Source organism: Aedes albopictus, chromosome 2 (genome assembly GCF_035046485.1).
Source record: "Aedes albopictus strain Foshan chromosome 2, AalbF5, whole genome shotgun sequence".
Taxonomy (NCBI): domain Eukaryota; kingdom Metazoa; phylum Arthropoda; class Insecta; order Diptera; family Culicidae; genus Aedes; species Aedes albopictus.
The window spans coordinates 192,346,847-192,372,093 of NC_085137.1; the positions used below are offsets into that span (position 1 = coordinate 192,346,847).

At 41.0% G+C, this 25,247-nt stretch overlaps 1 protein-coding gene across 2 annotated transcripts in view; it reads left to right on the plus strand.

Moving 5' to 3' along the window:
• Positions 1 to 24,677, plus strand: part of LOC109413597 (WD repeat-containing protein 81) — a 34,365-nt gene extending 9,688 nt beyond the window's left edge. For both annotated transcript variants that reach the window (XM_029873580.2, XM_029873581.2), the window contains exons 3-5: positions 7,325 to 12,798; positions 23,607 to 24,068; positions 24,139 to 24,677. In XM_029873580.2, the coding sequence (XP_029729440.2) occupies positions 7,325 to 12,798; positions 23,607 to 24,068; positions 24,139 to 24,370 (6,168 nt within the window). In that variant the 3' untranslated portion in view covers positions 24,371 to 24,677. The remainder of the gene's footprint in view (positions 1 to 7,324; positions 12,799 to 23,606; positions 24,069 to 24,138) is intronic.
• The last annotated feature ends 570 nt before the right edge of the window (positions 24,678 to 25,247 follow it).

Consider the following 25,247-nt stretch of genomic DNA (forward strand, 5'->3'; position numbering starts at 1 on the left):
CCGCAATAAACCTGGAAATGTCGTAGCTCTGCTTTTCCACTAACAGATGTCGTTACTAATCGCTACTCTTTCAATTACTGGTGCAATGCGAAGTACACCGTCTAAAGCGCTTGACACTTTACTTCACCTACTTCCGCTGCATCAATTTGTTCAATCAGAAGCTGCAAAGAGTGCATTGAAGCTCAAAAGAGCTACGCAACTACAGGGGATAGACAAAATGATCGGGACAGGCAAAATTTTCACTTTTCAAAAAATGTTCAATTAGCTGTAACTTTTCGAAAAGTACACCAAATTTTTTTAAATTTTTACTGTAAGCTCCTCAACTAGTTGTGTATCAGTGGACGAAATTTGGAAAAGATCGGCCAATTCTTCACGAAGTTATAAATATTTTTGAAAAAGGTCGAATTATTCGATAGCCAACTTTGAGCTGTTATATCTCCGGATTCAATGAACCGAATGCTATGAAATTTTGACCATTTATGACTTATATAATGAGCTATGAAAAACCATTGACTTAACTTAATATTCTTAACACGGAAGAAAATTATAACGATTAGATTATTTTTCTAATAAAATACCAAATTATCCAAAACATCAACATCGTTTTAAAATTCAAGATGCAAATTATAGTTCATTTAGTTTCCCTCTAATTGACTTATATATAAATGCGTTTGGAACGAAAGTAACAACATAACCGCCAATAAATTGAAAAAGTAATGGTATGCATATTAAAAATAGACCAATTTACTAAAAAATCGTGAAAAAAATAAAATCGCTATAACTTTTTTGCTTGTTAAAAATTTCAAGTTAAGTTAAATGTTTTCCAGAGTTCATTATATCAGTCTAGAATGATCAAAATTTCATTGCAATCGGTTCATTGAATCCGAAGATATAACAGCTCAAAGTTGGCTATCGGATAATTTGACCTTTTTCAAAAATCTTTATAACTTTGTGAAGAATTGGCCGATCTTTTCCAAATTTTGTCCACTGATACACAACTAGTTGAAGAACTTACAGTAAAAATTTGAGAATATTCGATGCACTTTTCGAAAAGTTACAGCTAGTTGAACATTTTTTGGAAAGTGAAAATTTTGCCTGTCCCGATCATTTTGTCTATCCCCTGTATTTGATGGTGACCTGAGAGGGCATCTTAGTATTCTGAAAACAATTAGTATCGGCTCTCTCGTCGTAAATAATAGTGATTGGATGAGCAAAAGATACAATTTTGAACGCTCTTTTGAAGTGATTAATCCAGGGAGAAATCTGTGGACAAATGGTGGCCCAGAACTACACCCAGGATCAATCGTATTTTACACTGATGGTTCAAAATTGAACGATCAAGTAGGGGCAGGCGTGACTGGCCCCGGGATTAACATATCAATTCCTATGGGCAAGTGGCCTACAGTTTTTCAAGCTGAAGTCCAGGCGATTTTGGAATGCAGTAATATTTGCTTACGCAGAAACTACAGACATTCAACAATTTGCATGATGTCTGATAGCCAAGCAGCTCTAAATGCTTTGAAATCAGCAACATGCTCTTCTAAACTTGTATGGGAGTGTATTCAGTCACTTCAACAGTTAGCTTGCCGTAATCAGGTGAAGCTATTTTGGGTTCCAGGGCACTGTGGAATTGAAGGAAATGAACAAGCCGATATGTTAGCAAGACTTGGATCGTCTCATCAATTCATAGGGCCTGAACCATTTTGTGGTGTGTCTGGTTGTTTTCTCAGAATGGAGTTTAAAGCATGGGAACATGAGAAAATAAAATCCAACTGGGAAAACACCACTATTGCGAGGCAGTCGAAACGTTTCATAAAGCCGGACGTTTCAAGTACTCGTAAAATTCTAGAACTTTCTAAAAAAGATCTTAGTTCTTTTACTGGCCTTCTAACAGGTCATTGTCCGAGCCGGTATCATCTGAAGCTAATTGGAAAACTTCAAGATGATGTATGTCGCTTTTGCGGCATAGATACAGAAGACTCGGAGCATTTGTTGTGCCGTTGCCCGGCAATTGCAGCTAAAAGAATTAAGGACTGTTCAATTTATAAAACGGACAACTTTACAAGGCTATAAAAACAAAACGCGTAGTCCAAATTTAACCACCCTTGTTCCGTTGTTCAGTACATCATCATTCATTATAGTAATAATTTTTGAATCGAATAAAAATAGTTTTATTTTATAGAAAATCGGCCAGGTATTAAATGAGGTGACTTTTTAGATTGCTGAAAATTGAAAATATGTATAAAATTACTGTTCACATATGGTATATCGTTTTGAATATCTGAAAAGCGTGTGCCATGCTGCAGCAGCATGAGTAATAAACATTCTGGCGAAATTTAAACTCAATTGGAAAATTAGTTATTGAGATATTAAAGTCTCAAATGAGATTCGATTTTTTGAATAAAATTTAATTGTAAAGCAAAAAGGGCATGAAAATATTAAACAAACAATTTTTGTATGCATCTAGTCGAAAGCAGGAATAATGTGGTATTAAATGCAGAAAACTGCTTCTTTATATCATTGCTGGTTTGGTTACTGTGCGCCATTACAGGTACAGTAATCCAAACAGTTTCGTTCTTTGAAGGTTGTTCCAAATAATAATGCAACCTAATGCAAATTTTGCATAACTATGATGGTCGAAATAAAAACTTTGCATCCGATTATTATTAAATAAGGTGTACAATAACATAGGACCAACTTTGTTGAAAATAAATAATAACAAGTTTCGCTAGAGTCGGAAAATCTGCATCAATGAAGCAAAAAATATGCAATTTTTTACTATGACCATCGTTATGGATTAAATTTTTGATGAAGAATGCAATTAAAAGAATTTTTTTTCTTCTGTATCATTCAGCAAGCAATATTCTACTACTCTGGACAATTTTTTAGACGAATCCATTGTGCTATTGCAACACAGGACTTGAATAAATATGTATTAATTATTTCTATGAAAACAAGTCAATGCACTATATCAAGCTGGAGGCTGCTTGGTGCATTATTACTGACCAACTATTGAGCTTTACCTTTAGTAGAATAGTGTAAGATTCCAATACATTAAAAACTTCATGAAAATGGGCATGTTAAGTATGTGGAAAGTTATGTCGAATTTTGAGATATGGGTTTTTATTTATGTTTTACGAAAACCGCTTCAGTTACACAATAAAGACAAATTTGCTTAATGTTATATTTTTCCTTCATTTGAGAATAGCTATAGAAAGTTATGCAAAAAACTGATAATGATTTTATTGAAAAATAAAAAAGATATCGCACAAGCAAGTTGTCCGTTTTATAAATTGAACAGTCCTTAGGTTCTTCGACAAGGGGCTGATAGAACCCCTTGATGTCTGGAGAACAAACGCCAATGCGGTAGTACAGTTCATCCGAACTGTGGCACCGTGTTGGGATCATGCTTACAGTCAAGGTTTGATTATTGCTAACTCCAATGGTGATACGTCAACTTGACATAGCTAAACAAAACTGGGGCATTTGTCACAATAGATCTAAAAACAGATCGCAGTGACTTATATACCCAACAAGGAATAAAAAAAAAAGATAATACTAATCGAACGGATCGCCATCTGTTGAGAGTTTTAAAAGTTTTATTGTGGTAATAATGGTTACCAGATGGTTTGCAAATCGGAAAGTTTTGTTTACTCTTAAAATCTGTCTTTATGGATATCTGTTTTGAGGTTATGGCTTTCAGTCTTGGAAGAAAACTTAAAAACGGATTGTTAAGTCTTCATCCGACGTTTCGGTCACTATATTGTGCCTTTCTCAAGGATTTAACTATGCTCCGTTCTCTCGTAACATAGGCCCACAGCATAGGCCAAATTTGTCCCAGACGAACGTATCGTCTGCCGCCTGCGGCGGTGGTTCGGTAGAGGGGAATTCCGAAAACGATCCGGGTCGCAGAACTACGATGCAGTTGCCTGTTTGGCGCCACTTTCTTCCAAGTTTTCTTCCAAGACTGAAAGCCATAACCTCAAAACATAAGATCAACAGTCGATTCCTTAAGAAAGTTTATGGATATCTTCAAGTATACTATAAAAAAATTTACCAATGGTTTTCATAAAAGCAGTCATAAAACTGCGAGTTTTAATTATTGCTGTAATACAACCCTAATAAAAATCAAACAAAACTAATCAGCAATGAAATTGTTACTTGGGTATGATTGTGTACCCACCATCAGCACAAGGATTACCTATGGCTGCAGAGTCATATCGAAACGGAATAATCTATCTGATGGTTTGTCGTGCCAGGGTATCCTAAATCCACTGGACGCCTTCGGAAAACAACGATGATTGTTTTCTCGTGACAAACGCCTGGCTACCCCACGAACATTTGCCAGGAAAGCAGTTGATTTAGCTTTCTTAGATTAAAGCCCCCCCCCCCGCTATCCCCATGAATGTGTTATGTTAAAATATAAAAGGAAACAAAAAGGAACGAACTCACCGGGTAATCCTGTTCAGCTGTTCTTCTGTGTTTATCTTCAGTGTCAGTATCCAATAGAATTTAGAATGCCCTCCAAACCATAACCACTCGCTGAATCTCCGTTCGTCCAACGAAGGATAAACCTAAACAATTCAAATATGCGAATACAGGACCCGACGAGCCGAAAGGCAATTACTCGGATACAGCAGCAGCGGATTCCTGTATCCACTTCCCCGAAAATGTCAGCGAAACTGACGTTTCCCTTCACACTCCGGAATTCCACTTTCTCGATAAACTCTTCCAGGCATGTACCACTAACTGTTTATTCAAGAAAATCAATTCATGCAGAAATTTCTTGACACATTCTAAAGAGTTCCTCTAGCGATTCCTTCAGAAGATTCACCAAAGATTATTTCAGTTGACTTTTCAGTAATTTCTCAAGAGATACTGGCAATAAATTCTCCAGAGGTTCCATCCCAAAATTCCTCTATCGATTTCCACATAAATTTAGATTTTTTTTTTTGAAACTTTTGTTGGAATTCCAGGAAGGCTCCTTCACAAATTTCTGTATATTCCTTCAGGATTCTTTTCAGGAATTCTTCCGGGGATTCTTTCAAGCATTTCTTCAAAAATATCACTATAAAATTCTCAAGAGACTATTCTACAAGTTTCTCCAGGGGGTTTCCTAGAAGATCCTCGTACAAGGGGTGGCCAAAATGTTTGGGATAGGCAACTTTTTTTTCTCTAACAAAAAAGTTCAACATGCTGTAACTTTTCATACAGTGCATCAAAAATTCTTAAAATTTGACTGTTTGTTAACCTATTATATGTGCATCCTTGGTACAAATTTGAGCTCGATTGGTTAATCTCTCGCGAAGCTAGAACGGTTCTCGTAGAACACTATTTTTTAGACAACTAATTTTTAAACTGTCATATCTCGGAAACCAGTGAACCGAATTGAATGAAATTATGAGCGTTTATCAACAATATATTGATACTTGATACGACGTTATAAAAATGTAATATTTTCACACGACGGACAAAGTTATACCGGTGATGTACATATAATAGGTTGACAAACAGTCAAATTTTTAAAATTTTTGATGCACTGTATGAAAAGTTACAGCATGTTGATCTTTTTTGCGAAAGAAAAAAAAGTTGCCTATCCCAAACATTTTGGTCATCCCATGTATATTCCTATTTCTGCAGAGATTACATCATAAGCTTCTCTTGGGATTTTTTGTGACGTTTCTTCAGAAATGTATCAAAAATTTTCCCGGTGTGCCTTCAAGAATCCCTCCAGAGTTTTTTTTTTCAAAAATTCCTTCAGGATTCATAATGTTTCTCCAAGAATATCTCAAGAAAATGTTTATACTGCAGAGCATTTTCCTGTTTTATAGGCATATATTCAGAGAAATTTATTTTGGTGATTCTTACCAGAATTATTCCAGATTTGGTTTTAAATTTCTGCATCTAAATTTTCCTTCGAGTGGGACAATAGTCCACACACCATTCAGACATTTTGCTGGACATTCTTTCAAGAATTCCTCCAGAAGTATCTCCAGGAGTTCTTCCAGCGTTTGCTTCAGAACATCCTCCAGGAATTTCAGCACTGATTCCTACGGATTCTTCCATGGATTCCTTCAGAAATTTCTCCGAAGATTAATTCAGAAATTTTTAAAGGGTTTTCTTTGGAAATCCTTTCAAGAAGCTTCTCAAAGCCATCTCAAGGAGTTCTTCCAGGTATTCCCCCGAAACTTTTCCAGGTATTCCCCAGAAATTCCTCCAGGAACTCCTATAACGATTACTTCAGAAATTGTTTCAGCGAATTTTGTTCAAAAATCTCTTCAAGAATTTTCAACAATTTCTTCTTGAAATCTTCAGAGGTAACTCCAAGAAATTCCTTGAAATTCCTTTCGAAAACTATAGAATTACTCCAGTATATTTTATGTAGCTTCATAAAGTACTTCTGTAAAAAAACGTGGCGTTATGGCACAAATGTCCCAAATGGAGGATAACGTGCCTCTGGAGCCGGCCTTCTGATGCTGAGAATGATGGGTTCGATTCCCGATCGGCCCAGGAAGTTTTTGTAATGGAAATTTCCCTAAGCATAGAGTGTCTTTATGCCTGCCACACTATGTATGCTTGCTAACCGGTCATCGACAGAGGAAGCTCTCAGTTAATAAAGCTGAGACTTTGTCCCAGTTGAAACGTTACGTCAAGAAGAATTATTATGTTATTATTATTCTATAGAAATTCTTTGGAAAATTTATGGAGGAACTTAAGGCATGCCTAAAAAAATATTTTTTGACGATTTTTTGAAGAAATCCCTGACATATTTTCTAAAAGAATTCTGAACTAATGAAAAAAGAAAATGCTGTAAGAATCTCTGCAATCCGTGGATGGTTTTCTGAAAGAATTCCGAAATAACTTGATTTATCGACTTTTTGGTTTGGCATGCAGTCATTAAAGTCAGAAAGAAACAATTTTTTGTCTATTTCCCAACGTTTCGGCGCAATGTATTTCTTGGGATCATAGAATTCTGTTTACTTCTGATTTGAATGCCAAACCAAAGTTTTGGAATGTCTTGAGCATGACAGGTTCTAGAAGAATTCTTGGTGAAATTTCTAAATATGTTTTTAGAGGAATTTCTGAAGGTAATTTTTGAGGAAGGTCTGAAAAAATCATGAAAAGTTTTTGAAGAAATCCGTGTAAATTTTTTTGAATGAAATCTCTGGAGTCACCAGATAGGCAATTACAAATCCGATGCCCGATGTTTCAATTTTGTCCAGTTGAATGCAGGCCACATTCAAAGAAAATTAATAAACAAAATTTCTCAATTTTTAATATATTTCAATTTAAGTGATTTTTTACGTTTTTTTTTCGTTTGCAGATCTACAAAAAACACCCAACCAAGGTGATCCCGCTGCCGCGCAACAAACTACTCACCAATCTCAACAACGGCGACGCGCATCCCTCGGAGAACGAGGACCCGCTGCACTACTCGCAGCTCTTGCAATACGTCTCCCAGACGAACCACAAGAACCTCTGGAAGGCAGCCTACCGTAAGTATGCCGCTTCACGGCCAGACCAGCATCAACCCCTATCGGGGAACGCAAGCAATGCCCAGCAGCATCTGGCCAGCATGGGCAGTTTCGACAATGGCAATAGCACCACTATCAGCTGCAACAACAGTACAAAGAAACAACAGCAGGAGAACATCAACATATCAGCAGCACTGCTCCCATACGACTTTGTGCTGCGGGAAGCGTTGACCCGGACCTACGGGTGCCGAATAATACGGTTGGATGTCTGCGCCGACGAGGGAGGAGTCGTCACGGAACAGACCTGCTCACTGATGCAACCGCATGCCAATCTTTACCCCGTGTTGGGTGCGATCGAGACCAACATGAATCTCTACCTTATTTTTGATCCATATATTGAAAACAACCTGCTGGACTGCGTAACATACAGCCCGGCGATCCTAGAAAAATCTCACAACAAACCGTTGTTCTTGATATACCAACTGCTCAATCTGATGAAATCACTGCACGATCGTGGGCTGAACATGGGAAATATAGGGCTGGGCGATATCTACTTGACGGAGAACTTATGGATGAGAGTGATCCCAAGTCTGGAAGCCAATCTACTGGAGTTCGATGACGACATTCAACGACAGTTGGAAGAACTGAGTTCAACTCGATTGGTTCTGAGCAGAGATTCAAAAGCAAGGCTTCTCAAAGGACTCGATCTCAAGTACTCACTGAAAGACTACTGTGAAATGTGGTGTCACGGGCAAATGTCGAACTTCGACTATCTCACGATATTGAACAACTTGGCAGGCCGAAGAATCGGTTGCCCCGAACACCATCACATCATGCCGTGGGTTACTGATTTCTCCACCAGGAATGGCCAAATTTGGAGAGATTTGAAGAAGTCGAAGTACCGACTGAATAAAGGCGATGCCCAGCTGGACTTGACGTTTCAGTCAGCGGTAGGCACGGAGGGAACCGTCCCTCACCACGTATCGGATGTACTCTCGGAGATAACCTATTACGTTTACATGGCACGAAGGACTCCGAAGTCTGTGCTGTGCAAGTACGTTCGGCCGATATGGGTTCCAGCGGAATATCCCGTGTCGATTCAACGCTTGCACGAATGGACACCAGACGAATGCATTCCGGAGTTCTTCACGGACCCATCAGTATTCAAAAGTATTCATGAAGACCTGCCGGATCTGGAGGTTCCCATTTGGGCCACTTGTCCGGAAGACTTCATCGCAAAGCATCGGGAAGCGCTGGAAAGCCAGTATATCTCGGAGAAGCTTCACCATTGGATTGATCTCACATTTGGTTACAAACTAACCGGGTCTTCGGCGATCAAGTCGAAAAATGTTTGCCTATCGTTGGTAGACAAACATCAGAATCTCTGTCAACGTGGAGTTGTTCAGCTGTTCACCAACCCTCATCCGTCACGACAGTTCACTACCATCTGGAATGGGAAGACTCCGCCGAGGTTGTCAACACTGCAAGAATCCCGTCAGAGGTTGACCCGAAGTTCGGAAGATCTCTCACGTCAAGGTTCTAGTTCCGGGTACTCTGGATCAGAGTCCGGCTTCTACCCAGAGTATTCATCGTCACCACAGAGTCGCTACTCTTCGCAAATTCTACGCTCCGGAAACTTCAAGTCTGAATCTATGGAGCGATCTACAAGTTACCACATCAACGTTCAAGCCAAAGCTCCATCGACACTAGCATTACCGAAGAACTACAATCCTGTAGCCCAACTGAATGCCGTAGAAAACTTGGGAGTGTTCGTATCCAAGACCTTCCAATCATCGCTAGCGTCGGACGATTCTGGGACGGATTCAGCGAAAAACAAACTGCTGGATGACGATTTTGAACTGTGGAATGTGAGCACCGCGAGTAGTTACGATCGGGAACTGGGCTACGAAAGCAACTCGTTTACGAATCGCTTGTTTTCCGAAGCCTACGAAGCATCTCTGCTGAAGGACAGGAAGATGTTTCAGAACTTGCGTTCCCAGAGTCAACAGTGTCAACCCAGCTCAAGACATACGTTCAAGCAGCTGCTCTTGGATGTTAGAACCAAAGATCTGCAGGTGTTGGGATGCCTGATCGTGGAATTGTTCTTGGCAGCGAAGCTACGACCACTGGGTAGTTGCGTGGAGCAGGATTTCGAGAGCAGGTTGGAGTCTTGCGTGAAACTTGTTAGAAAGGACATTAAATTACTACCGGTGTGCGTCCAGTATGCTGTGAAATTACTGCTTGGAATTGATTCTCCGGATATGGGCGCTGTTGTAACAGAGAAAGGCCTTCCACATCCGTCTCCCCATCAATTTCTACAGCCATTACTGGCCAGTCTGTTAATTCCATTTCCTTCGCAATATCTACGCATTTATCAAACCATTAAAGCTTTCAGTCATTTTGACGAGTCGACTTATCTACTAGACTTGCACACATTCTTCGATTGTGACGGCAAAAGTTGCTCTCGGTACGTAAACCTCGACAAACTTCGAATAGATTTCCGCCGACGAATCGCTGAGTGTAAAGTGAACTGCTGTGTTGCCTTGACAGAAGGCCTTCTGGAGCCGTGCGGTACCGAGCAATATTCCACTGTTGAACTTCTTCTTCCCCACTTCATCGAACTTATCAAAGCCGACGATACCTCTATCCTAGCCGCATGGAACCTCTTCGACGCCATCTCAACAGCTTTGGGAACCAAAGGAACACGACGACATCTCTTACAACCAATTCTACTACTTTATGAATCGGATGATAGCGAGACTCGTATCAACCAACCACAAAACACGCCTGTTACCAGCGATCCGGGAACTCTAAAGTTCACCCGTAATTCCTCCTTCAAGTCTCGAAAATCTGTGAAGCTCTACCATCACAGCTTCCTCTTAAAACTTATTGTTCGTTTTGGCTTACGTTGCTTCCTGGAAAACTTCATCGCTCCCTTGGTAGAAGCTGTCGGTGGCTACAAAGACGCTGATCTCAACCAACCCTACCACTTCCATGAGAATCTTCCTTTGGGAGATTTTCGAAGATCACGATCGTGTAGGAACTTCAAGCTAAAAAGCGAAAATAGCGTTGATCCCGGTTCGAATGCGCCGAACCAAGGCCAGGAATCGCTGTCCATCTCCAACACTCTGGTCTCACCGGATGCATCCGACAAGACGCTCTCTCCCACAGTTGCTCAAAATCTTCCTCTGGACGACGGATCAATCGACGAGGACAACGAGGAAATGTTCAGCTTTGACGAAGATCCTCCACCAGAACAAGCGAAGAAATTCACGACGATTATTAACGTCGGTGGAGACGAGATCAGCGATACGGAAATGGAGTCGGCCATGAAGAAAATTATCGAGGATTTCGATATGAAGGCGGATTCCAGCAGTTTCGATTTGCCGTTGAACCACTCGCAGGCCGAGGAGGCCATTGAAGATGCGCTGGAAGAAGAGTTTGTGTTCTCGCATGAGATGATGTCAGGAAGTATGGAAAAGCTGAATTTGACCATAGCTGTTACTTCGGAACCTGACGTAGAGAAAGGCGATCCTAAGTCTCCAACAATTCCAATACCGTCCTCTTTCCGGAGGAGTATTGAGTTCAATTCGATAGGCTGTGAAATTGGAAGCAAGAAAAGTGTGGATTCTTTGGAGTTTATGTGTAAGACTCCACGTGAAGATAAGATGGAACACTCGGCGAAGAATGCTTCAGCTGTAAACCCAAATGCCCAAAAGTCCAACGACTCTACCAAGACCAGATCTACCCGTATCTCAGAAATGAGTTCCGAAAGCTTGATTTGGCTTTCTCACCGCTTAGGACCTGTTCTGAGTGCACGCTACCTCACACGGAACCTGTTGAAAATGCTCACACTCTGCTACGTAGGCCCTGAGAACCTGGTGCCAAGTGAAACATCCTTCCGTACTCAATCCAGCAGCAGCCTTAACTATTTTACGATATCTGATGGCTGCGTTGCTGGCGATGAAGCCGCTCAACGCGTTATCGAGTGTCTTACCTCAATATCGGCTCTCTTCGGTGATCAGTTCATATTACTCCAGTACTTTCCGCACGCCAGTGAACTGATCGCTCTCTGCCGCAAGAAGACGACCCAAACACTGGAAGGAGGCCTGATAAGTTCGCTACAACTTGTCAAATGCCTGATTCCGTACCTGAACGACAGCACCGTAATGGATCAGCTTCAGGACTTCTTGCTACGGTCGATTATCCATCCGATCATTCGCCTTCTAGAATCAACCAAATTCGTCATGCCAAGCGGGTTCCTGGCCCGATCGGTTCTTGCTCGGAAGCTCATCGACACTCTCTACGTAATCTCAGTTCGTATCGGTCGAGAAATGACCAGGGAACACATCTGCGTTCCCGCGTTGCAGCGTTTCTTCTTGATCTTCGATAAGGCGTACGGCCGGAGCGAGCACTTCAGAGATTTCAAGTACCGCACGGACTCCAGTCCGTGTAGCTCCGGAACTGAAGACTCCCACATTATCGAGTTTCGCCGTGACGGCGGAACGAGAGAACTTTCCGTAAGCGGTCCAGAAATACGCCCCGCCCGTATCAAAGGTCATGAACCACTGGACAGCTACACCCCTCCGAGCGCCCTGGATGCCGATCTCCAGCTCGAGCACGAGTCCCGACCCCCGATCCAAGGCTGCGTACGATCCAAAGCCATGGAGGAAATTCGGGATGTCTTCACGCCAAATCTTGCCTACTGTGCGTTCCTACCGTTCCTCAACTACCTCGGTCAATTCGAAATGTCCCAGACGCTGAAAAACATGGCCCTGGTGCTGAATCTCTGCCACGATCACGAACAACCGGACTACTCCAGGGATGATTACGGCCGATTCAAATCCGAAGCCGATCGGGACGACGAGGAAAGTCAACTGGACTCGCTGAACTGCTCGAACACGTTCGGTTCCAACATCATCGGCAACCGGATCGAGGTTCGGAATGACTCCAATAAGATCGAAATGGAACAGAAGGAACTGCTGGGGATGGTGACGTATCGTCTGGAGCAGGTGAACAGTGCTAGGAACTTGCGTGGGAATTGGCTGGCTTACTGGGAACATGAAATTGGCCGTTCGGACAAGGACAGTCGGTTCAACTTGAAGCAGATCAAGCTGCAAACATACAGTGGACACACGAACTCGATCAAAGCAGTGCTGGCACTGGACAACGAAAACAGTTTCATTTCGGCTTCGAAGGACAAAACCGTTAAGTTGTGGTCGCTGAGGAGTGAAGGCGACGGGAGCAAGATTTCGTCTTGCCAGTTCACGTACACCAACCATCGGAAGTCGGTGCATTCGTTGGCGTTCCTTGAATCGATGAGGTAAGTTGTTTACTGGAAGTATATGGGTAATTCTCGCTGAGACCGGCCCACTATTTACACCTTGTCTTCAAAAACGTGTAAGGTGCCGATTTTCTGAAAGCCCTTGCCTAAAAAGTAAGAAAAATGCATTTGGTTACTCAAATTGATGGACCCCCCGTTAGTTAGAGCCACAACAATTTTTGCAGACCCCTCGATTTTGGTCAAATGGTGGCTCACGTAAACGGTTATAACTCGAAAGTTTCTTCAACAACCACCTCAAAACGAATTGTTGTTGAAAAGAGGAAAGATAGAGCTACTATTTACAATAATAAAAAGTTGGATCGGCCATATTGGTTTTGGCCGCCATCTTGGATTTTTATACCAAAACATTTTTTTCACCTTGAGGGCAACCACCGATTTTCAAAATTTTTACATCAATTGAAAGGTGGGACATTTATACAAAACATATAAAAAAAATTAGAGATGTCTTTTTCTTCTTTCAAAAGTTATCTGCCGTTTTGTAAACCATACCACTGGGCCCGGTGCCGACCGTTTACATAAATGCAGCGTTATTTCGCAGTGTTTACGAACACGAATTTAAATTCTGAACCCTCTAATAGAAAGTTGAGGGTTTAAGCTTTTCAAAACACTAAAAAAGTAATAAAAACAATGCACGCATCATTGAGAAACAGTCAAAAACGGAAACGCACCTCCGATTTGGCCAAATTTTGCGGCACGCGCCTTTGGGTATACATGCAGGCGTAAACTCGGATGCTGTTGTATGTCTTTGCCGGTGCGCATGGAAATGTATGGAGAAAACGTGACTTAATTTACAAAACTGTGGATAACTTTTGAAAGAAGAAAAAGACATCTCTAATTTTTTGATATGTCATGTATAAATGTTTCAACTTTCAATTGATGTAAAAATTTTGAAAATCGGTGGTTGCCTTCATGGTGAAAAAAATTTTTTGGTATAAAAATCCAAGATGGCGGCCAAAATCAATATGGCCGACCCAACTTTTTATTATTGTAAATAGTAGCTCTATCTCTCCTCTTTTCAACAACATTTCGTTTTGAGGTGGTTTTTGGTGAAACTTTTGAGTTATATCGGTTTTAGTGCGCCACCATTTGACCAAAATCGAGGGGTCTGCAAAACTTGTTGTGGCTCTAACTAACGGGGGGTCCATCAATTTGAGTAACCAAATGCATTTTTCTTACTTTTTAGGCGAGGACTTTCAGAAAATCGGCACCTTAAACATTTTTGAAGACAAGGTGTAAATAGTGGGCCGGTCTCAGCGAGAATTACCCATATGAACAGTGCCTAAATGGAGGGTATATTGGGCATAATGTGGCATAAGTTGAGATCATAGGTAGCAAGACCAGGTTTCGCATCTGAGGGCTTACGAAAGAGCTAAATGGGTTTTCTAGAGTTGTTTCAAAGGTCTCAGGTAGTTTTGCAAGAGGACCCGGGAAGCTTTGGAAGAAAAAAAAAGAAGACAGACACGCTTAATGCTTCTTGTGAGCTATTCGCTCTTTGAAGGAAGCATGACACTAGACAACTGACTAGTCCAGTGGCACAGCTGAAAACTTTTCCTGATAGCTGCGGCGGGAATCGAACCCGCGCTCCTTAGCACGATGCGACAAAAGGCTTGGTGACCTTAGCCGCACGACCACGAAGCCACACAAAAAAAACAAAAGGGGCCAAAGAGGTTTAAGAGAAAGCGACAGAGTTTCAATTGAGCTTCAGGGAGTTTCAGCGAGTTTCAGGACGTTTGAGGTGATTTAAGAGTGCTACATAGGATTTCAGGGGGATATCATATGAGTTACAGAAAGTTTCAGGGGATATTCAGAAGATTTTAAGAGACTTGAAAGGAGACCAAGACGCTTTCAAAGAAATTTCAGGGGAGCATAAAAGGGTTTTTAAGGATGTTTTATGAGTTTAAGCTAGAGTCCAGGGAGTTTCAGAGGGTTTGAGGACGTTACAAGCCTTTTGGAAGCGTTTTACTAAGTTTCAGCTATTTCAGGGATCTTTAGGGGGTTCCGGGAAGATTTCAAGAAAATTTAATCGAGTTTCATGAGTTTTCCAATTTTAAGAGATTTGAGTGGGCTTTCAGAAGAAGAGGGGTTTCAGAGAAGAATCAAGGGTGGACAAAAGGTTGTATGAAGGTTTCAAAGGAAACTTCTTCTTTTCGTTTATGGCTATACATCCCCACTGGGACTTGGCCTGCCTCGCTTCAACTTGGTGTTCTTTGAGCACTTCCACTTTCACAGTTATTAATTGAAGGGCTTTCCTTGCCTGCCATTGCATGTGTTTGTATATTGTGAGGCAAGTACAATGATACACAATGCTCAGGGAGTCGAGAAAATTTTCCCGACAGAAACGGGAAACGAACTCGCCATCTCCAAATTGGCGGTCCATAGCCTTAACCACTAGGCTAACTGGAGACTTCAAAGGAAACATCAGAGCTAGATTTTAAAGGGTTCCGTGATGGAGAGAATTCCGAGGTGAATCAGTAGGTCTCAGGAAGGCTCTATATAACTTTCAAGTAATTTCAGGAAATTTCAGGACGTTTCATGAGGTTAATTCGGGAACTGCAGGGAGTTAAATATGGATTTCAAAAACGTAGTTCCAGAGAGTTTCAGGGGGTTTCGGGGATATCCCCAAAGGGTATTCAGGAGATTTACGGTAGGAGGATCAGGACGGCTCCAGAGAAGTTTCAGTGGGCTGAGAAGGGTTTCAGGGGGTTTCCTGAGAGTTTCTTGTGGTTTTGAGAAGTATCAGGGTTCTTCAGGGAGATTTCAAGCGATTTCAGAGAGCTGCAGGAGGATTACAGAATAGATTCAGAAAGTTTCATTGGTTTTCAATGGGTTACAGAGGTGTTCCAAGGGGTATGAAGGAGATTGGACAGGGCTTTTTGTGGGGGACTAGGATGGTTTCAGAAGCCTTGTACATAAACTACGAAGTCTTCGCTCTATACAAATTTCGAACTTTTTGTATGAACAAAAGTTTACGAGGGGCTAGGGGGTCTAAGATGGCCAAAAATAAGTCTACGTAGTTTATAGACAGCGCTAGAAGAGTTTGAGAGGAGTATAAAAAGAATTTTTATTTTTTTTTTTGTAGGTCTCAAGTGGGGAAAGAGACAAACAGTTTCAGAAAGTTTTAGAACGTTTCCAGCGATTTGGGAGGGTTTCACGAAGTTTTAGTTATTCCAGGAATTGTTAGGGGGTTCCAAGAAGATTTCACGGGATTTTCAGAGGGTTTCATGAGTGTTCCAATGGGGTTTCAGCAGGATTCAGTGAACTTTAAGAAGAAGCGGGGTTTCAGAGGAAGAAAAAAGATAGTAAGAAGGGTTTGAAAGGAAGCGTCAGAATTTAAGAAAGATTTCAGAGGGATTCGTGGAAGCAATTCCAGGGGGATTTCAAGAGTAGAGTATCAGTAAGGCTTCATATAAGTTTCAGGTAATTTTAGGGGATTTTAGAACGTTTTATATGGTTTTGATGGGGGTTCAGGTATCTCAGGGGCAGTAAGGAGTTCTTTAGAGATTTCGGAGGAGTGATGGAGAATTTCAAAGTGTTTCGAGACTATTTCCAAAGGATTTTCAGTAGATTTGAGCAGAGACGTAGACAGCTTTTTGGTCAGAGGGGGGATAATCATAAAGAAATATCAATTGACGTATTCCTAGGGTCATTGAACGAATTCTTGAAAGTAAGTAAAAGTGTTGGAACTATCTTTGAAGGAAACCTCGATGTATTCCTGTAAGAATTCCTGAAGGAAATCCTTAGAAAGTTTTTGGAGAATTTTCTGTAGGAGAGCTCTCAAATAATGGAATCATTGGAAAAATTCTTTAACTCGCCTAAAGCAATTTCGGGAATCGCTGGAATATATCCAAAAAGTAATGTCTGAAAAATTTAAGAAGAAATTCCTGCTGCATTCCAAACAAAAATCCAGGAGGAATCTTTGGGAGTATTCCGAAAGAGTCTTCCCGGGATAATCCCTGGAGAAATGTCTGAAAAAATCCTGGAGAATTTCTGATAGAATCCCTGAGTAAACTGATAAAAAAACTGCAGGAGGAGTTCCCGGAAGAATTCCTGGAAAAAAATTGGGCTACTTTTTGGAGAAATTCCAAGAGAAATGTCTGGAGCAACCCCTACACCAATTTCAGAAGGAGATCCCTGGTGAAATACAGGAAGGAATCCCAGGATTAATTTTAAAACAATCGTTGGAGGAAACCCTCGAAGTATTTCAGGGGAATTTTTGGAAGGAACCCTTTGACATTTTTTTGGAAGAATCCCTGAAAGGCTTTCAAAGAGAGCTTCCTCAAGACATACCTGGAAAAACTCCTAGAAGAATCTCTGGAGGATTTCCTGAAGAAATCCATGGATAACTTCTTAGAAAAAAAAGATTCTCAAAATGTTTTTCTAAAAGAATCAAAGGTCGAATTTGTGGAGGATTTTTTGCAGGAGCTCGAGGGGGTATTCTAAAGGATTTTTTGGAGAAAATTGTGAAAGAATTCCTGGATAACTTCTTGGAGAATGTCCTGGCTTTAGTATGCATTTCTCTAAAATTATCTCAAAATATTCCAATACAAATCAATTTCTCTTGGAATCCTTGAAATAATTCAAAAAAGTATTCAGGTATTCATCCATGGAGGCATCCCTGGATAAATTCTTGGGCGATGATTGAAGGATTTTTGAAATTCCTGAACGAATCTCAGAGTAAATTTTTGAAGAGTTCCCGAGAGGAATTTCTGAAAGTATAACTAGAAGAATTCACGAAGCGTTTCATGGAGGAATTCCTGGAAAAAATCCCTGGAGGGAGACATGGAGGAATTTCAGAACGAATAACTGATGAAAAGCCTGGAAGAATTTCTGTAGAAATTCCTGGAGAAATCCCTCGAGGAAATCCTGGAGGAATTACGGACGGAATCCTTTGAGAAATAACTGGACAAATTCCTGCAGGAATTCTTCGAGAAATCCCTTAAGGGATTCTTGGTGAAAACCTTAGATAAATTCCTGAAGGAATCCCTAGTGGAATTCCTAGAGCAATCCCTGGAAGAATTCTTGAAGAAGAAATTCTTGGATGAGTTTCTAGAAGAATCACTAGAGAAGTTCCTGTAAGAATACCTGGACAGATTCCTTGCGAAATTGCTGGAGAGATTCCTGGAGAAAATCCATGGAGGAAATCATGGAGAAACTTTGAAAGGAATTGCTGGAGGATTTCCTGAAGAAATGCCTGGCGGAATCCCTGGAGGAACATCTAGATAAATACCTGAAGCAATTCATAACTGAATCACTGAAGTCCCTGGAAGGAATTCTTGGAGCAATTTCTGGAGGAATTCCTGGAAGAATCCCTAGAAGAAATCCTGGAAGAATTTCCGAAGGCATATCCATAGAATTACAGGTCGGACTCGATTATCCGGGGGTTCAATTAACCGGGGGCCCGATTATCCGGGGCTCGATTTTCCAGGAAAAATGGCTCGATTATCCGGGGGAAAGTTTGTTTTTGCTTTGTTTACAAATTTTTAGATTACAATATGTCAAAAAATGTGATAAACATCAAATGCAACACTTGTAAGTAAGATCTAGCCTATTTGAATTTTTTTTCATTTTTTCACATTTTTCAGCTAAAATTCCATTTTAAAAAAACATGGTTGTAATAATATCAGACGTTGAGTTTAGGCACTACAACGTTATGTAGGGTAAGAAATCAAGCTTTGAACTAGTCAAATTGTAATCTTAATTTGAACCATTTCAAAATTCATTAAAACGACGTACTTTTCAGGCAAATATTGTCCCGAAAAAGATGTTAAACAGCTTTCCGTATTATAACCTGATAACATGGGCTTTAAAAGTATTGAAAAAAGCGTTTTTGTCATGGAAAACAGGCAATTGAAAAATCACTGTGATTTCACCCATTTCCCCCAAGAGAAAGCACATTTGCGGTGCACTCGTACAGCTCATGCATTGTATCACACGCAATATGTGAACACGTTAAATGAAAGCTTATTTATCGTAGAATCGACCAACCGAATAATATTCCGCATTATTTGTCATAAAATTATCAAATTTAAGTGATTCTTACTTGGAGAATTTTATCTTAAATTGAACCATTTGTAATCTAAATTTGAACTAGTAAACGGGGGTGAGCTTCTAGTGTTGGCCTGTAGATTGCGCTAGTGGTTGCTTTGTTTACTCTTGGGGGATGAAAAAATCAAAATTTAGTTTCCAAATTCCTAAAGAATTTCGAACATTCTGAGTTGAGATTCCACTGCCTAATGAAAAATAGATATGAGAATTAGCAGATTCATGTGATTTTTCATTGTTTAGCATGGAATTGGCTGTTTTGTGAGTTGCTCGAGCTGCTGCCGCCAGTAGTTCAAATTAAGATTAAAATTGGTTCAAATTATGATTACGATGGTTCAAATTAAGATTAAAATCATCATTGATGAAAAATCGAATATTTCAATGAAATTCGGTGCAAATACAAACTTTTTACCATTTAACAGAAAGCTTATACCCGTGGCTTTCATGTACATACGATTTTGCCGTAGTAAATTATTTCCACGTGGGAGAAAAAATCACTTAAAATTTGCACTGATTCAGAAAGCCGCAATTTGGTTCAAATTTTGATTACCTACCCTATGCTAGTTTCTATGTTTAACGAATAGTTTTTGATTGAAGAACATCAAAAATAAATGAAAAGAAGCATGGCTCGATTATCCGGGTGATTCGATTATCCGGGGTGAAATAATTTTGGAGTCACCCGGATAATCGAGTCCGACCTGTATCGTATATCTAATGGAATATCTTAATTTTCCTGAAGGAATTCCTGGTGGAATCTCGAGATACTATTGGTGCTATCCCTAGAAGCATTCCTGGAGGAATCTCGAATTGAATTCCAGAAATACTGAAGAAATTTTTTGAGGCATTCCTGGACGATTTCGTAGTGGAATTTGTGGAGATATACCTGGAAGAAATCCTAGATAAATTCTTGGAAGTAATCTCCATGGAGTAATCCATGAAGAAATTCTTGAATGAATTCCTGGAAAAAATCCTGGGGACATCCTTGGATCAATCCCTGACACAATTCCTAGAAGAATCTCTGGTGGTATTTCTGAAGGAATTCCTGAAAAAATCGCCGGAGGAAATGCTGATGGAATTCCTGCAGGAATGTCTGATGAAATTCCTGCAGGAATTTCTGAAGCAATTCCTAGAGGAGTATCTGGAGGAAATCCTGGAGGAATCCTTGAAGGAATACCTGGATAAATTCCAAGTGGAATTATTGGACGAACTCCTGTAGATATTTTTAGAAGAATTCCTGAAGTAACTCCAGAGGAATTCCTGGATAAATTCCTGGAGATTTTCTGGAGAAACTCATAGAGGAATTCTTGAAGGGATCGCTAGAGGAATCCCTGGGGAAATTCTTGGAGGAATCACTGTAGGAGAAACTCTTGGATGGATTCCTGAAAAATCCTGAAGGATTTGCTGTAGGAACTTCTGAAGGAATCCAAGATAATTTTCTGAAGCAAACCCCAGAGGAAATATTGAAAAAATCGCAATAAGAATTCTGGTTAAATTCCTGAAGGGATTCCAAGAGGAATGTCTGGAAAAATTCGTCCAGGAATACTTGGGGGAATACCTGGTGGAATTTTTGGAGGTATTCCTGGATGGATTCTTGTTTAAAATCCTGGGGGCTTGCTTGGAGAATTTCCTAGAGAAATACCTCAAGGAATTCCTGAAGAAATTCCTAAAGAGATCTCTGGAGGAATCCTTGAAGTAATACCTAGATAAATTCCAGTAGGAATTATTGAACGAACTCCTGTAGAATTTTCTGGAAGAATCCCTGAAGCAACTCCTGGAGATATATCCAGAGGAATTCCTGGGAAAATTCCTGGAGGATTTCCTGGAGGAACTCGTAGGGGAGTTCATGAAGGGTTTGCTAGAGGAATCCCAGGGAAAATTCTTGGAGGAATCCCTGGAGGAGAAACTCTTGGATGAATTCCTGGAGGATTTGCTGTAGGAATCTCTGAAGGCTTCCAAGAAGAATTTTCTGAAGAAACCCCCAGAGAAAATATGAGAGGAATCGCAAAAAGAATTATTGTAAAAATCCAGAAGGGATTCCGAGAGGAATGTCTGGACGAATGCCTCGACGATTGCTTGGAGGAATACCTGGTGGAATTTTTCGAGGTATTCCTGGAGGAATTTTTGGATGAAATCATGGAGGTTTGCCTGGAGAATTCCCTAGATAGAGGAATGCCTAGAGGAATACCAAAAAGAATATCTAGAGGATTTTTTGGAGGAATTCGTGGTGGAATACCTGTAGGAACTTCTGGAGGAATCCCTGAGGCAATTTCCGCTCGAATCTCTGACGGAACCCCTGGTGAAATCTCTGCAGAAATCCTTGTAGGAATCCCTAGAGAAAGAGTTATCTTAAATAATTCTTAGAGGAATCTCTGAATGCCTGAAAGAAATTCTAGAGAAACTTCTGGAGAAATTCCTGAGGGAAGCCCTGGAGGAATCCATGGAGCAATTCCTGCAGGAACCCCTGGAGAAATTCCAGGAGTAACCTCTGAAGGAGATCCTTGAGGAATGTCTGGAAGAATTCCTGAAGGAACGTCTGGAGAAACTTCTGAGAAATCCTTAAAGGAATACCTGGATAAATTCCAGGAGGAATTATTGGACGATCTTCTGTAGAAATTTCCGGAAAAATCCCTGAAACAACTCCTGGAGGTATTTCCAGAGGAAATCTTGGAGGATTCCTGGAACAAAATTTGGAGGATTTCCTGGAGGAACTCAAAGAGGAATTCTAGAAGGGATCGCTAGAGGAATACCTGGGGAAATTCTTGGAGGAATCTCTGGAGGAGAAACTCTTGGATGAATTCCTGGATGATTTGCTCTAGGAATTTCTGAAGGAATCCAATAAGAATTTTCTGAAGAAACCCCAAGAGGAAATATTAGAAAAAGAATTCTTGTGAAAATCCTGAAGGGATTCCGGGAGGAATGTCTGCACGAACTCCCGGACGAATGCTTGGAGGAATACCTGGTGTTGTTTTTGGAGGTATTCCTGGAGGAATTCTTGTATGAAATCCTGGAGAGTTGCCTAAAAAATTCGTAAGAGGAATGCCTCGAGGAATTCCTAAAGGAGGAATTTTTGGAGGAATTTCTGACGGAAATCCCTGAAGGAATCCAGGCAGCAATTCTTGGAGAAATTCCTAGAGAAATCCCTAAAGGTATCCGTTGAGTAACTCTTAGAGGAATCTCTGCCTAGAAAAATGTCTGGAGAAATCGCTAGAGGAATTCCTGGAGATATCTCTACAGGAATTTCTGGAGGAATTCCTGGGGAATCCTTGGAGGGATTGCTGGGGGAAACCCTGGAGGAATTCATGGAGAATTCCTACAGGAACCCCTGGAGAAATTCCTGGAGGAACCCCTGAAGGAGTTCCTTGAGATATGTCTGGAGGAATCTCTAAAGGAATTCCTGGAGGAGAAACATTCCTAGAAAAGTTCTTGTAGGCATCTTTAGAGGAATTCCTGGAAGAATCCAAGGATCTTTGGAGGAATGTTTAAACTTTCACTTATTGCCGGAGAAATCCCTGTGGTAATCTTAGGAGATATCACATGGGGATTTTCTGAAGAAATCCCAGGAGGAAGTACTGAAGAAATCGCAGAAGGAATTCTTGAAAAAATCCTGAAGGAAGCCCCTGCCCCCTCTGGCTACTTTCATGGATTTGAGGAAGTTTTTTGGTGGGAACATCAGTACGGCTTCAGGAGCTTCAGAGAGGGGTTGAGAGGGTTTCTTGAGAATTTCAGGCGGCCTTAAGGAGTTTCAGGGCTCTTAACGAAGGTTTCATGGGGCAGTATTGGTTTTGAAGGGGTTTTGAGGTAGATTCAGTGAAAAACTCTGAAACAACCTTAAAACCCTTTGGTATTTTCATGGTTATTTTAGGGAATACCTCTGAAGCTTCTGAAAACTCCCTAATTTCCCTGGAAATTTACTGAAATCTCAAAACAGTGGTTACACTGTTAATGAAATCACATTATAGTGGTCGTAACTCCCCGTCACCTCCTAAAACTCCCAAATTCCCCTGTATTTCTCTGTTGCTCTGGCTGAAACTCCTTGATGCTCCCAAAGAAACATCTGAAATGGACTGAACATCTTTGAAACCCCATGAAATTCATCTACGACTTACTTAGAGTACCCTGTAGCTCCTCGAATTAAATTTCCCTGAAGTTAGTTGAATCCATGAAACTCCTTGAAACACCACTGAAAGCTCTCTGAAAGCCACTTAATCCCTAGCTTTATGGAACTGTCATCGAACCTCCAAAAACCCTCCGAAACATCCCCTAAAACGCCCCAAACAATTCATGATGTCATTTGATACCGTTTGAAATTCTCTGGAATTAATAAAAAAATTCCATAAATTTTCAGTTTTTACTTATTATGCCCTATAACTTTCCTTTCTCTTTTACGGGAAAATTGCTTGATACCAAACCCCCACCTTTAAACCCGTGGATATTTTTTGTTAACCTCTATATTTGAACCATTCTATGTAATAACCCTCTTAATTTCCTCATGAACCCCTTGAAAACCCCTATACCCCACCGCTTAAAACCCTTCTAGTCCTCCAACTTCTCCTTGATCCTTGTGATACCTATCCAGCCACCTCTTGGCCCATCCTATCACCTCCCTAAACTTACCTCTCACATGCCATTCTGAAGATCTTTTTCGCACTTCCTTTGAAATCCCCGGATGCCGCTCTTAAACTTCTGAAACCCGCTGAAAAAAGACTTTAGCGTAGTTGAATTCTCAAGACCTTACCCTCTTCTAGGCTAACAATTTCCTGCGACTCCGGCGTCCACCTGTGGGATCCGTTCGTGGGAGCCCAAATCGGCCAACTGGACGTTCCCAAGTACACTCCCGTCTCGGTGGTGAAAACGTTCCCATCGCCTAGCTGCCTGGTGTTGGCCGGCACGGCTGACAGTTGCATCCGCATGATCGACGCCCGCACCTTTAGCTACTGCAATGAGTGGAAAGTTTCCAGTTCACCGGTGGGATCGGTTCGGACCATTGCTGTTTCACCTTCCGGAGCTTGGATCGCCGTGGGACTTAGTTCCGGTCACGTAACGGTCCTTGACGGACGAACCGGGTTCATAATTTCCTCCTGGAGAGCGAATGACTGTGATCTGCTGCAGCTGCTGGCGCCAAACGAAAACCAACTGATCAGTACGAGTTTGGATTACTCCGTAAGCGTGTGGAATCCCAACACCGGAAATCTACAGTTCAATTTGAAGTGAGTAGAACTGCAAAAATTACAATGAATTTCATTGTTTCATTTCCTTCGTCTTCCCTTCACTTCCCAGGAACCGTCCGGAGCCGGTACACTGTTTGACCAACAACGGGCCGGAACTGATCGTCGGAACGCCCACCAATCGGATCGGCGTCTACGGAGCCGTCAGTACGGATACGACCTTCTCGTACACGAAGCTGCGATCGGAGACGTTCAAAGGGGTGCTGACCAGTTTTGCACTCTTGCCGCTCAACCGAATGCTGTTGGTCGGCGGAGACAACGGTACCATCAGTTTGCTCTGCTAGAAGAAAGTACTTTGTTTGTTTGTTTGTTATGTGTTTAAAAAAGAAGTGTGCATTCCTTGTACTCCATGAAACCAAATCACTGCTACCATTACCGAATCGATTCCGAAAGCATTCCAAAGCCAGAAGAACGGCAAAAGTATCGTAAAGTTACGTGATTTTTGTTTGATGTTTTTGTGGGTTATTATTATTGAATACTTATTGATATTTGTATCTTATACACATCTAGTGTGATTATATGAGAATTGATATTGTGAAGTAAAGCATACCAAAACTATTGATATAGGTAAGAAGGATTGATTAGAATGAATATATTTATTTTATTGTTATCTGTACGTAGAAATATTGAGAACAATCCCTACTTGTTAGTTTCTACTACGTGGTTGAACTTGAACATAAATTTATTTGTCATATATGTCATTATGATTATAAAAATACACGGTTATCGTCTTCAGCGAGAGGCTGTACAGACTGAACGAAACTTAACACTAGACAAGGCACACACTGAACATGCACAAGTGGATGCGAAGAAGAAACTACTCTCACGAGAAGTTTCATCATCCGGAGCGGGAATCGAACCCTCACCCCACAAGCATGGTGCGATTTGAAGCTTGGTGACCCTAATAGCGCGGCTACGAGGCTCCACTGATTATTATCAGCAATAGTTCGCCATCACGAGTTATGGCAAATAATGATCGAACATGGTTTTCCGGCGAAGCAGATTAGACTGATTTGTGCGGCGCTTGACGGTTCGAAAGGATGTATACGGATGGCAGATTGTGGCTGTAAAACGGGCTTATTCGGTCTGCGAAATCAATTGAAGTCCTGTAGGCTGCAAACGAAGACTTAACTTGCAATGTACAAGACTCTGATTCTTCCG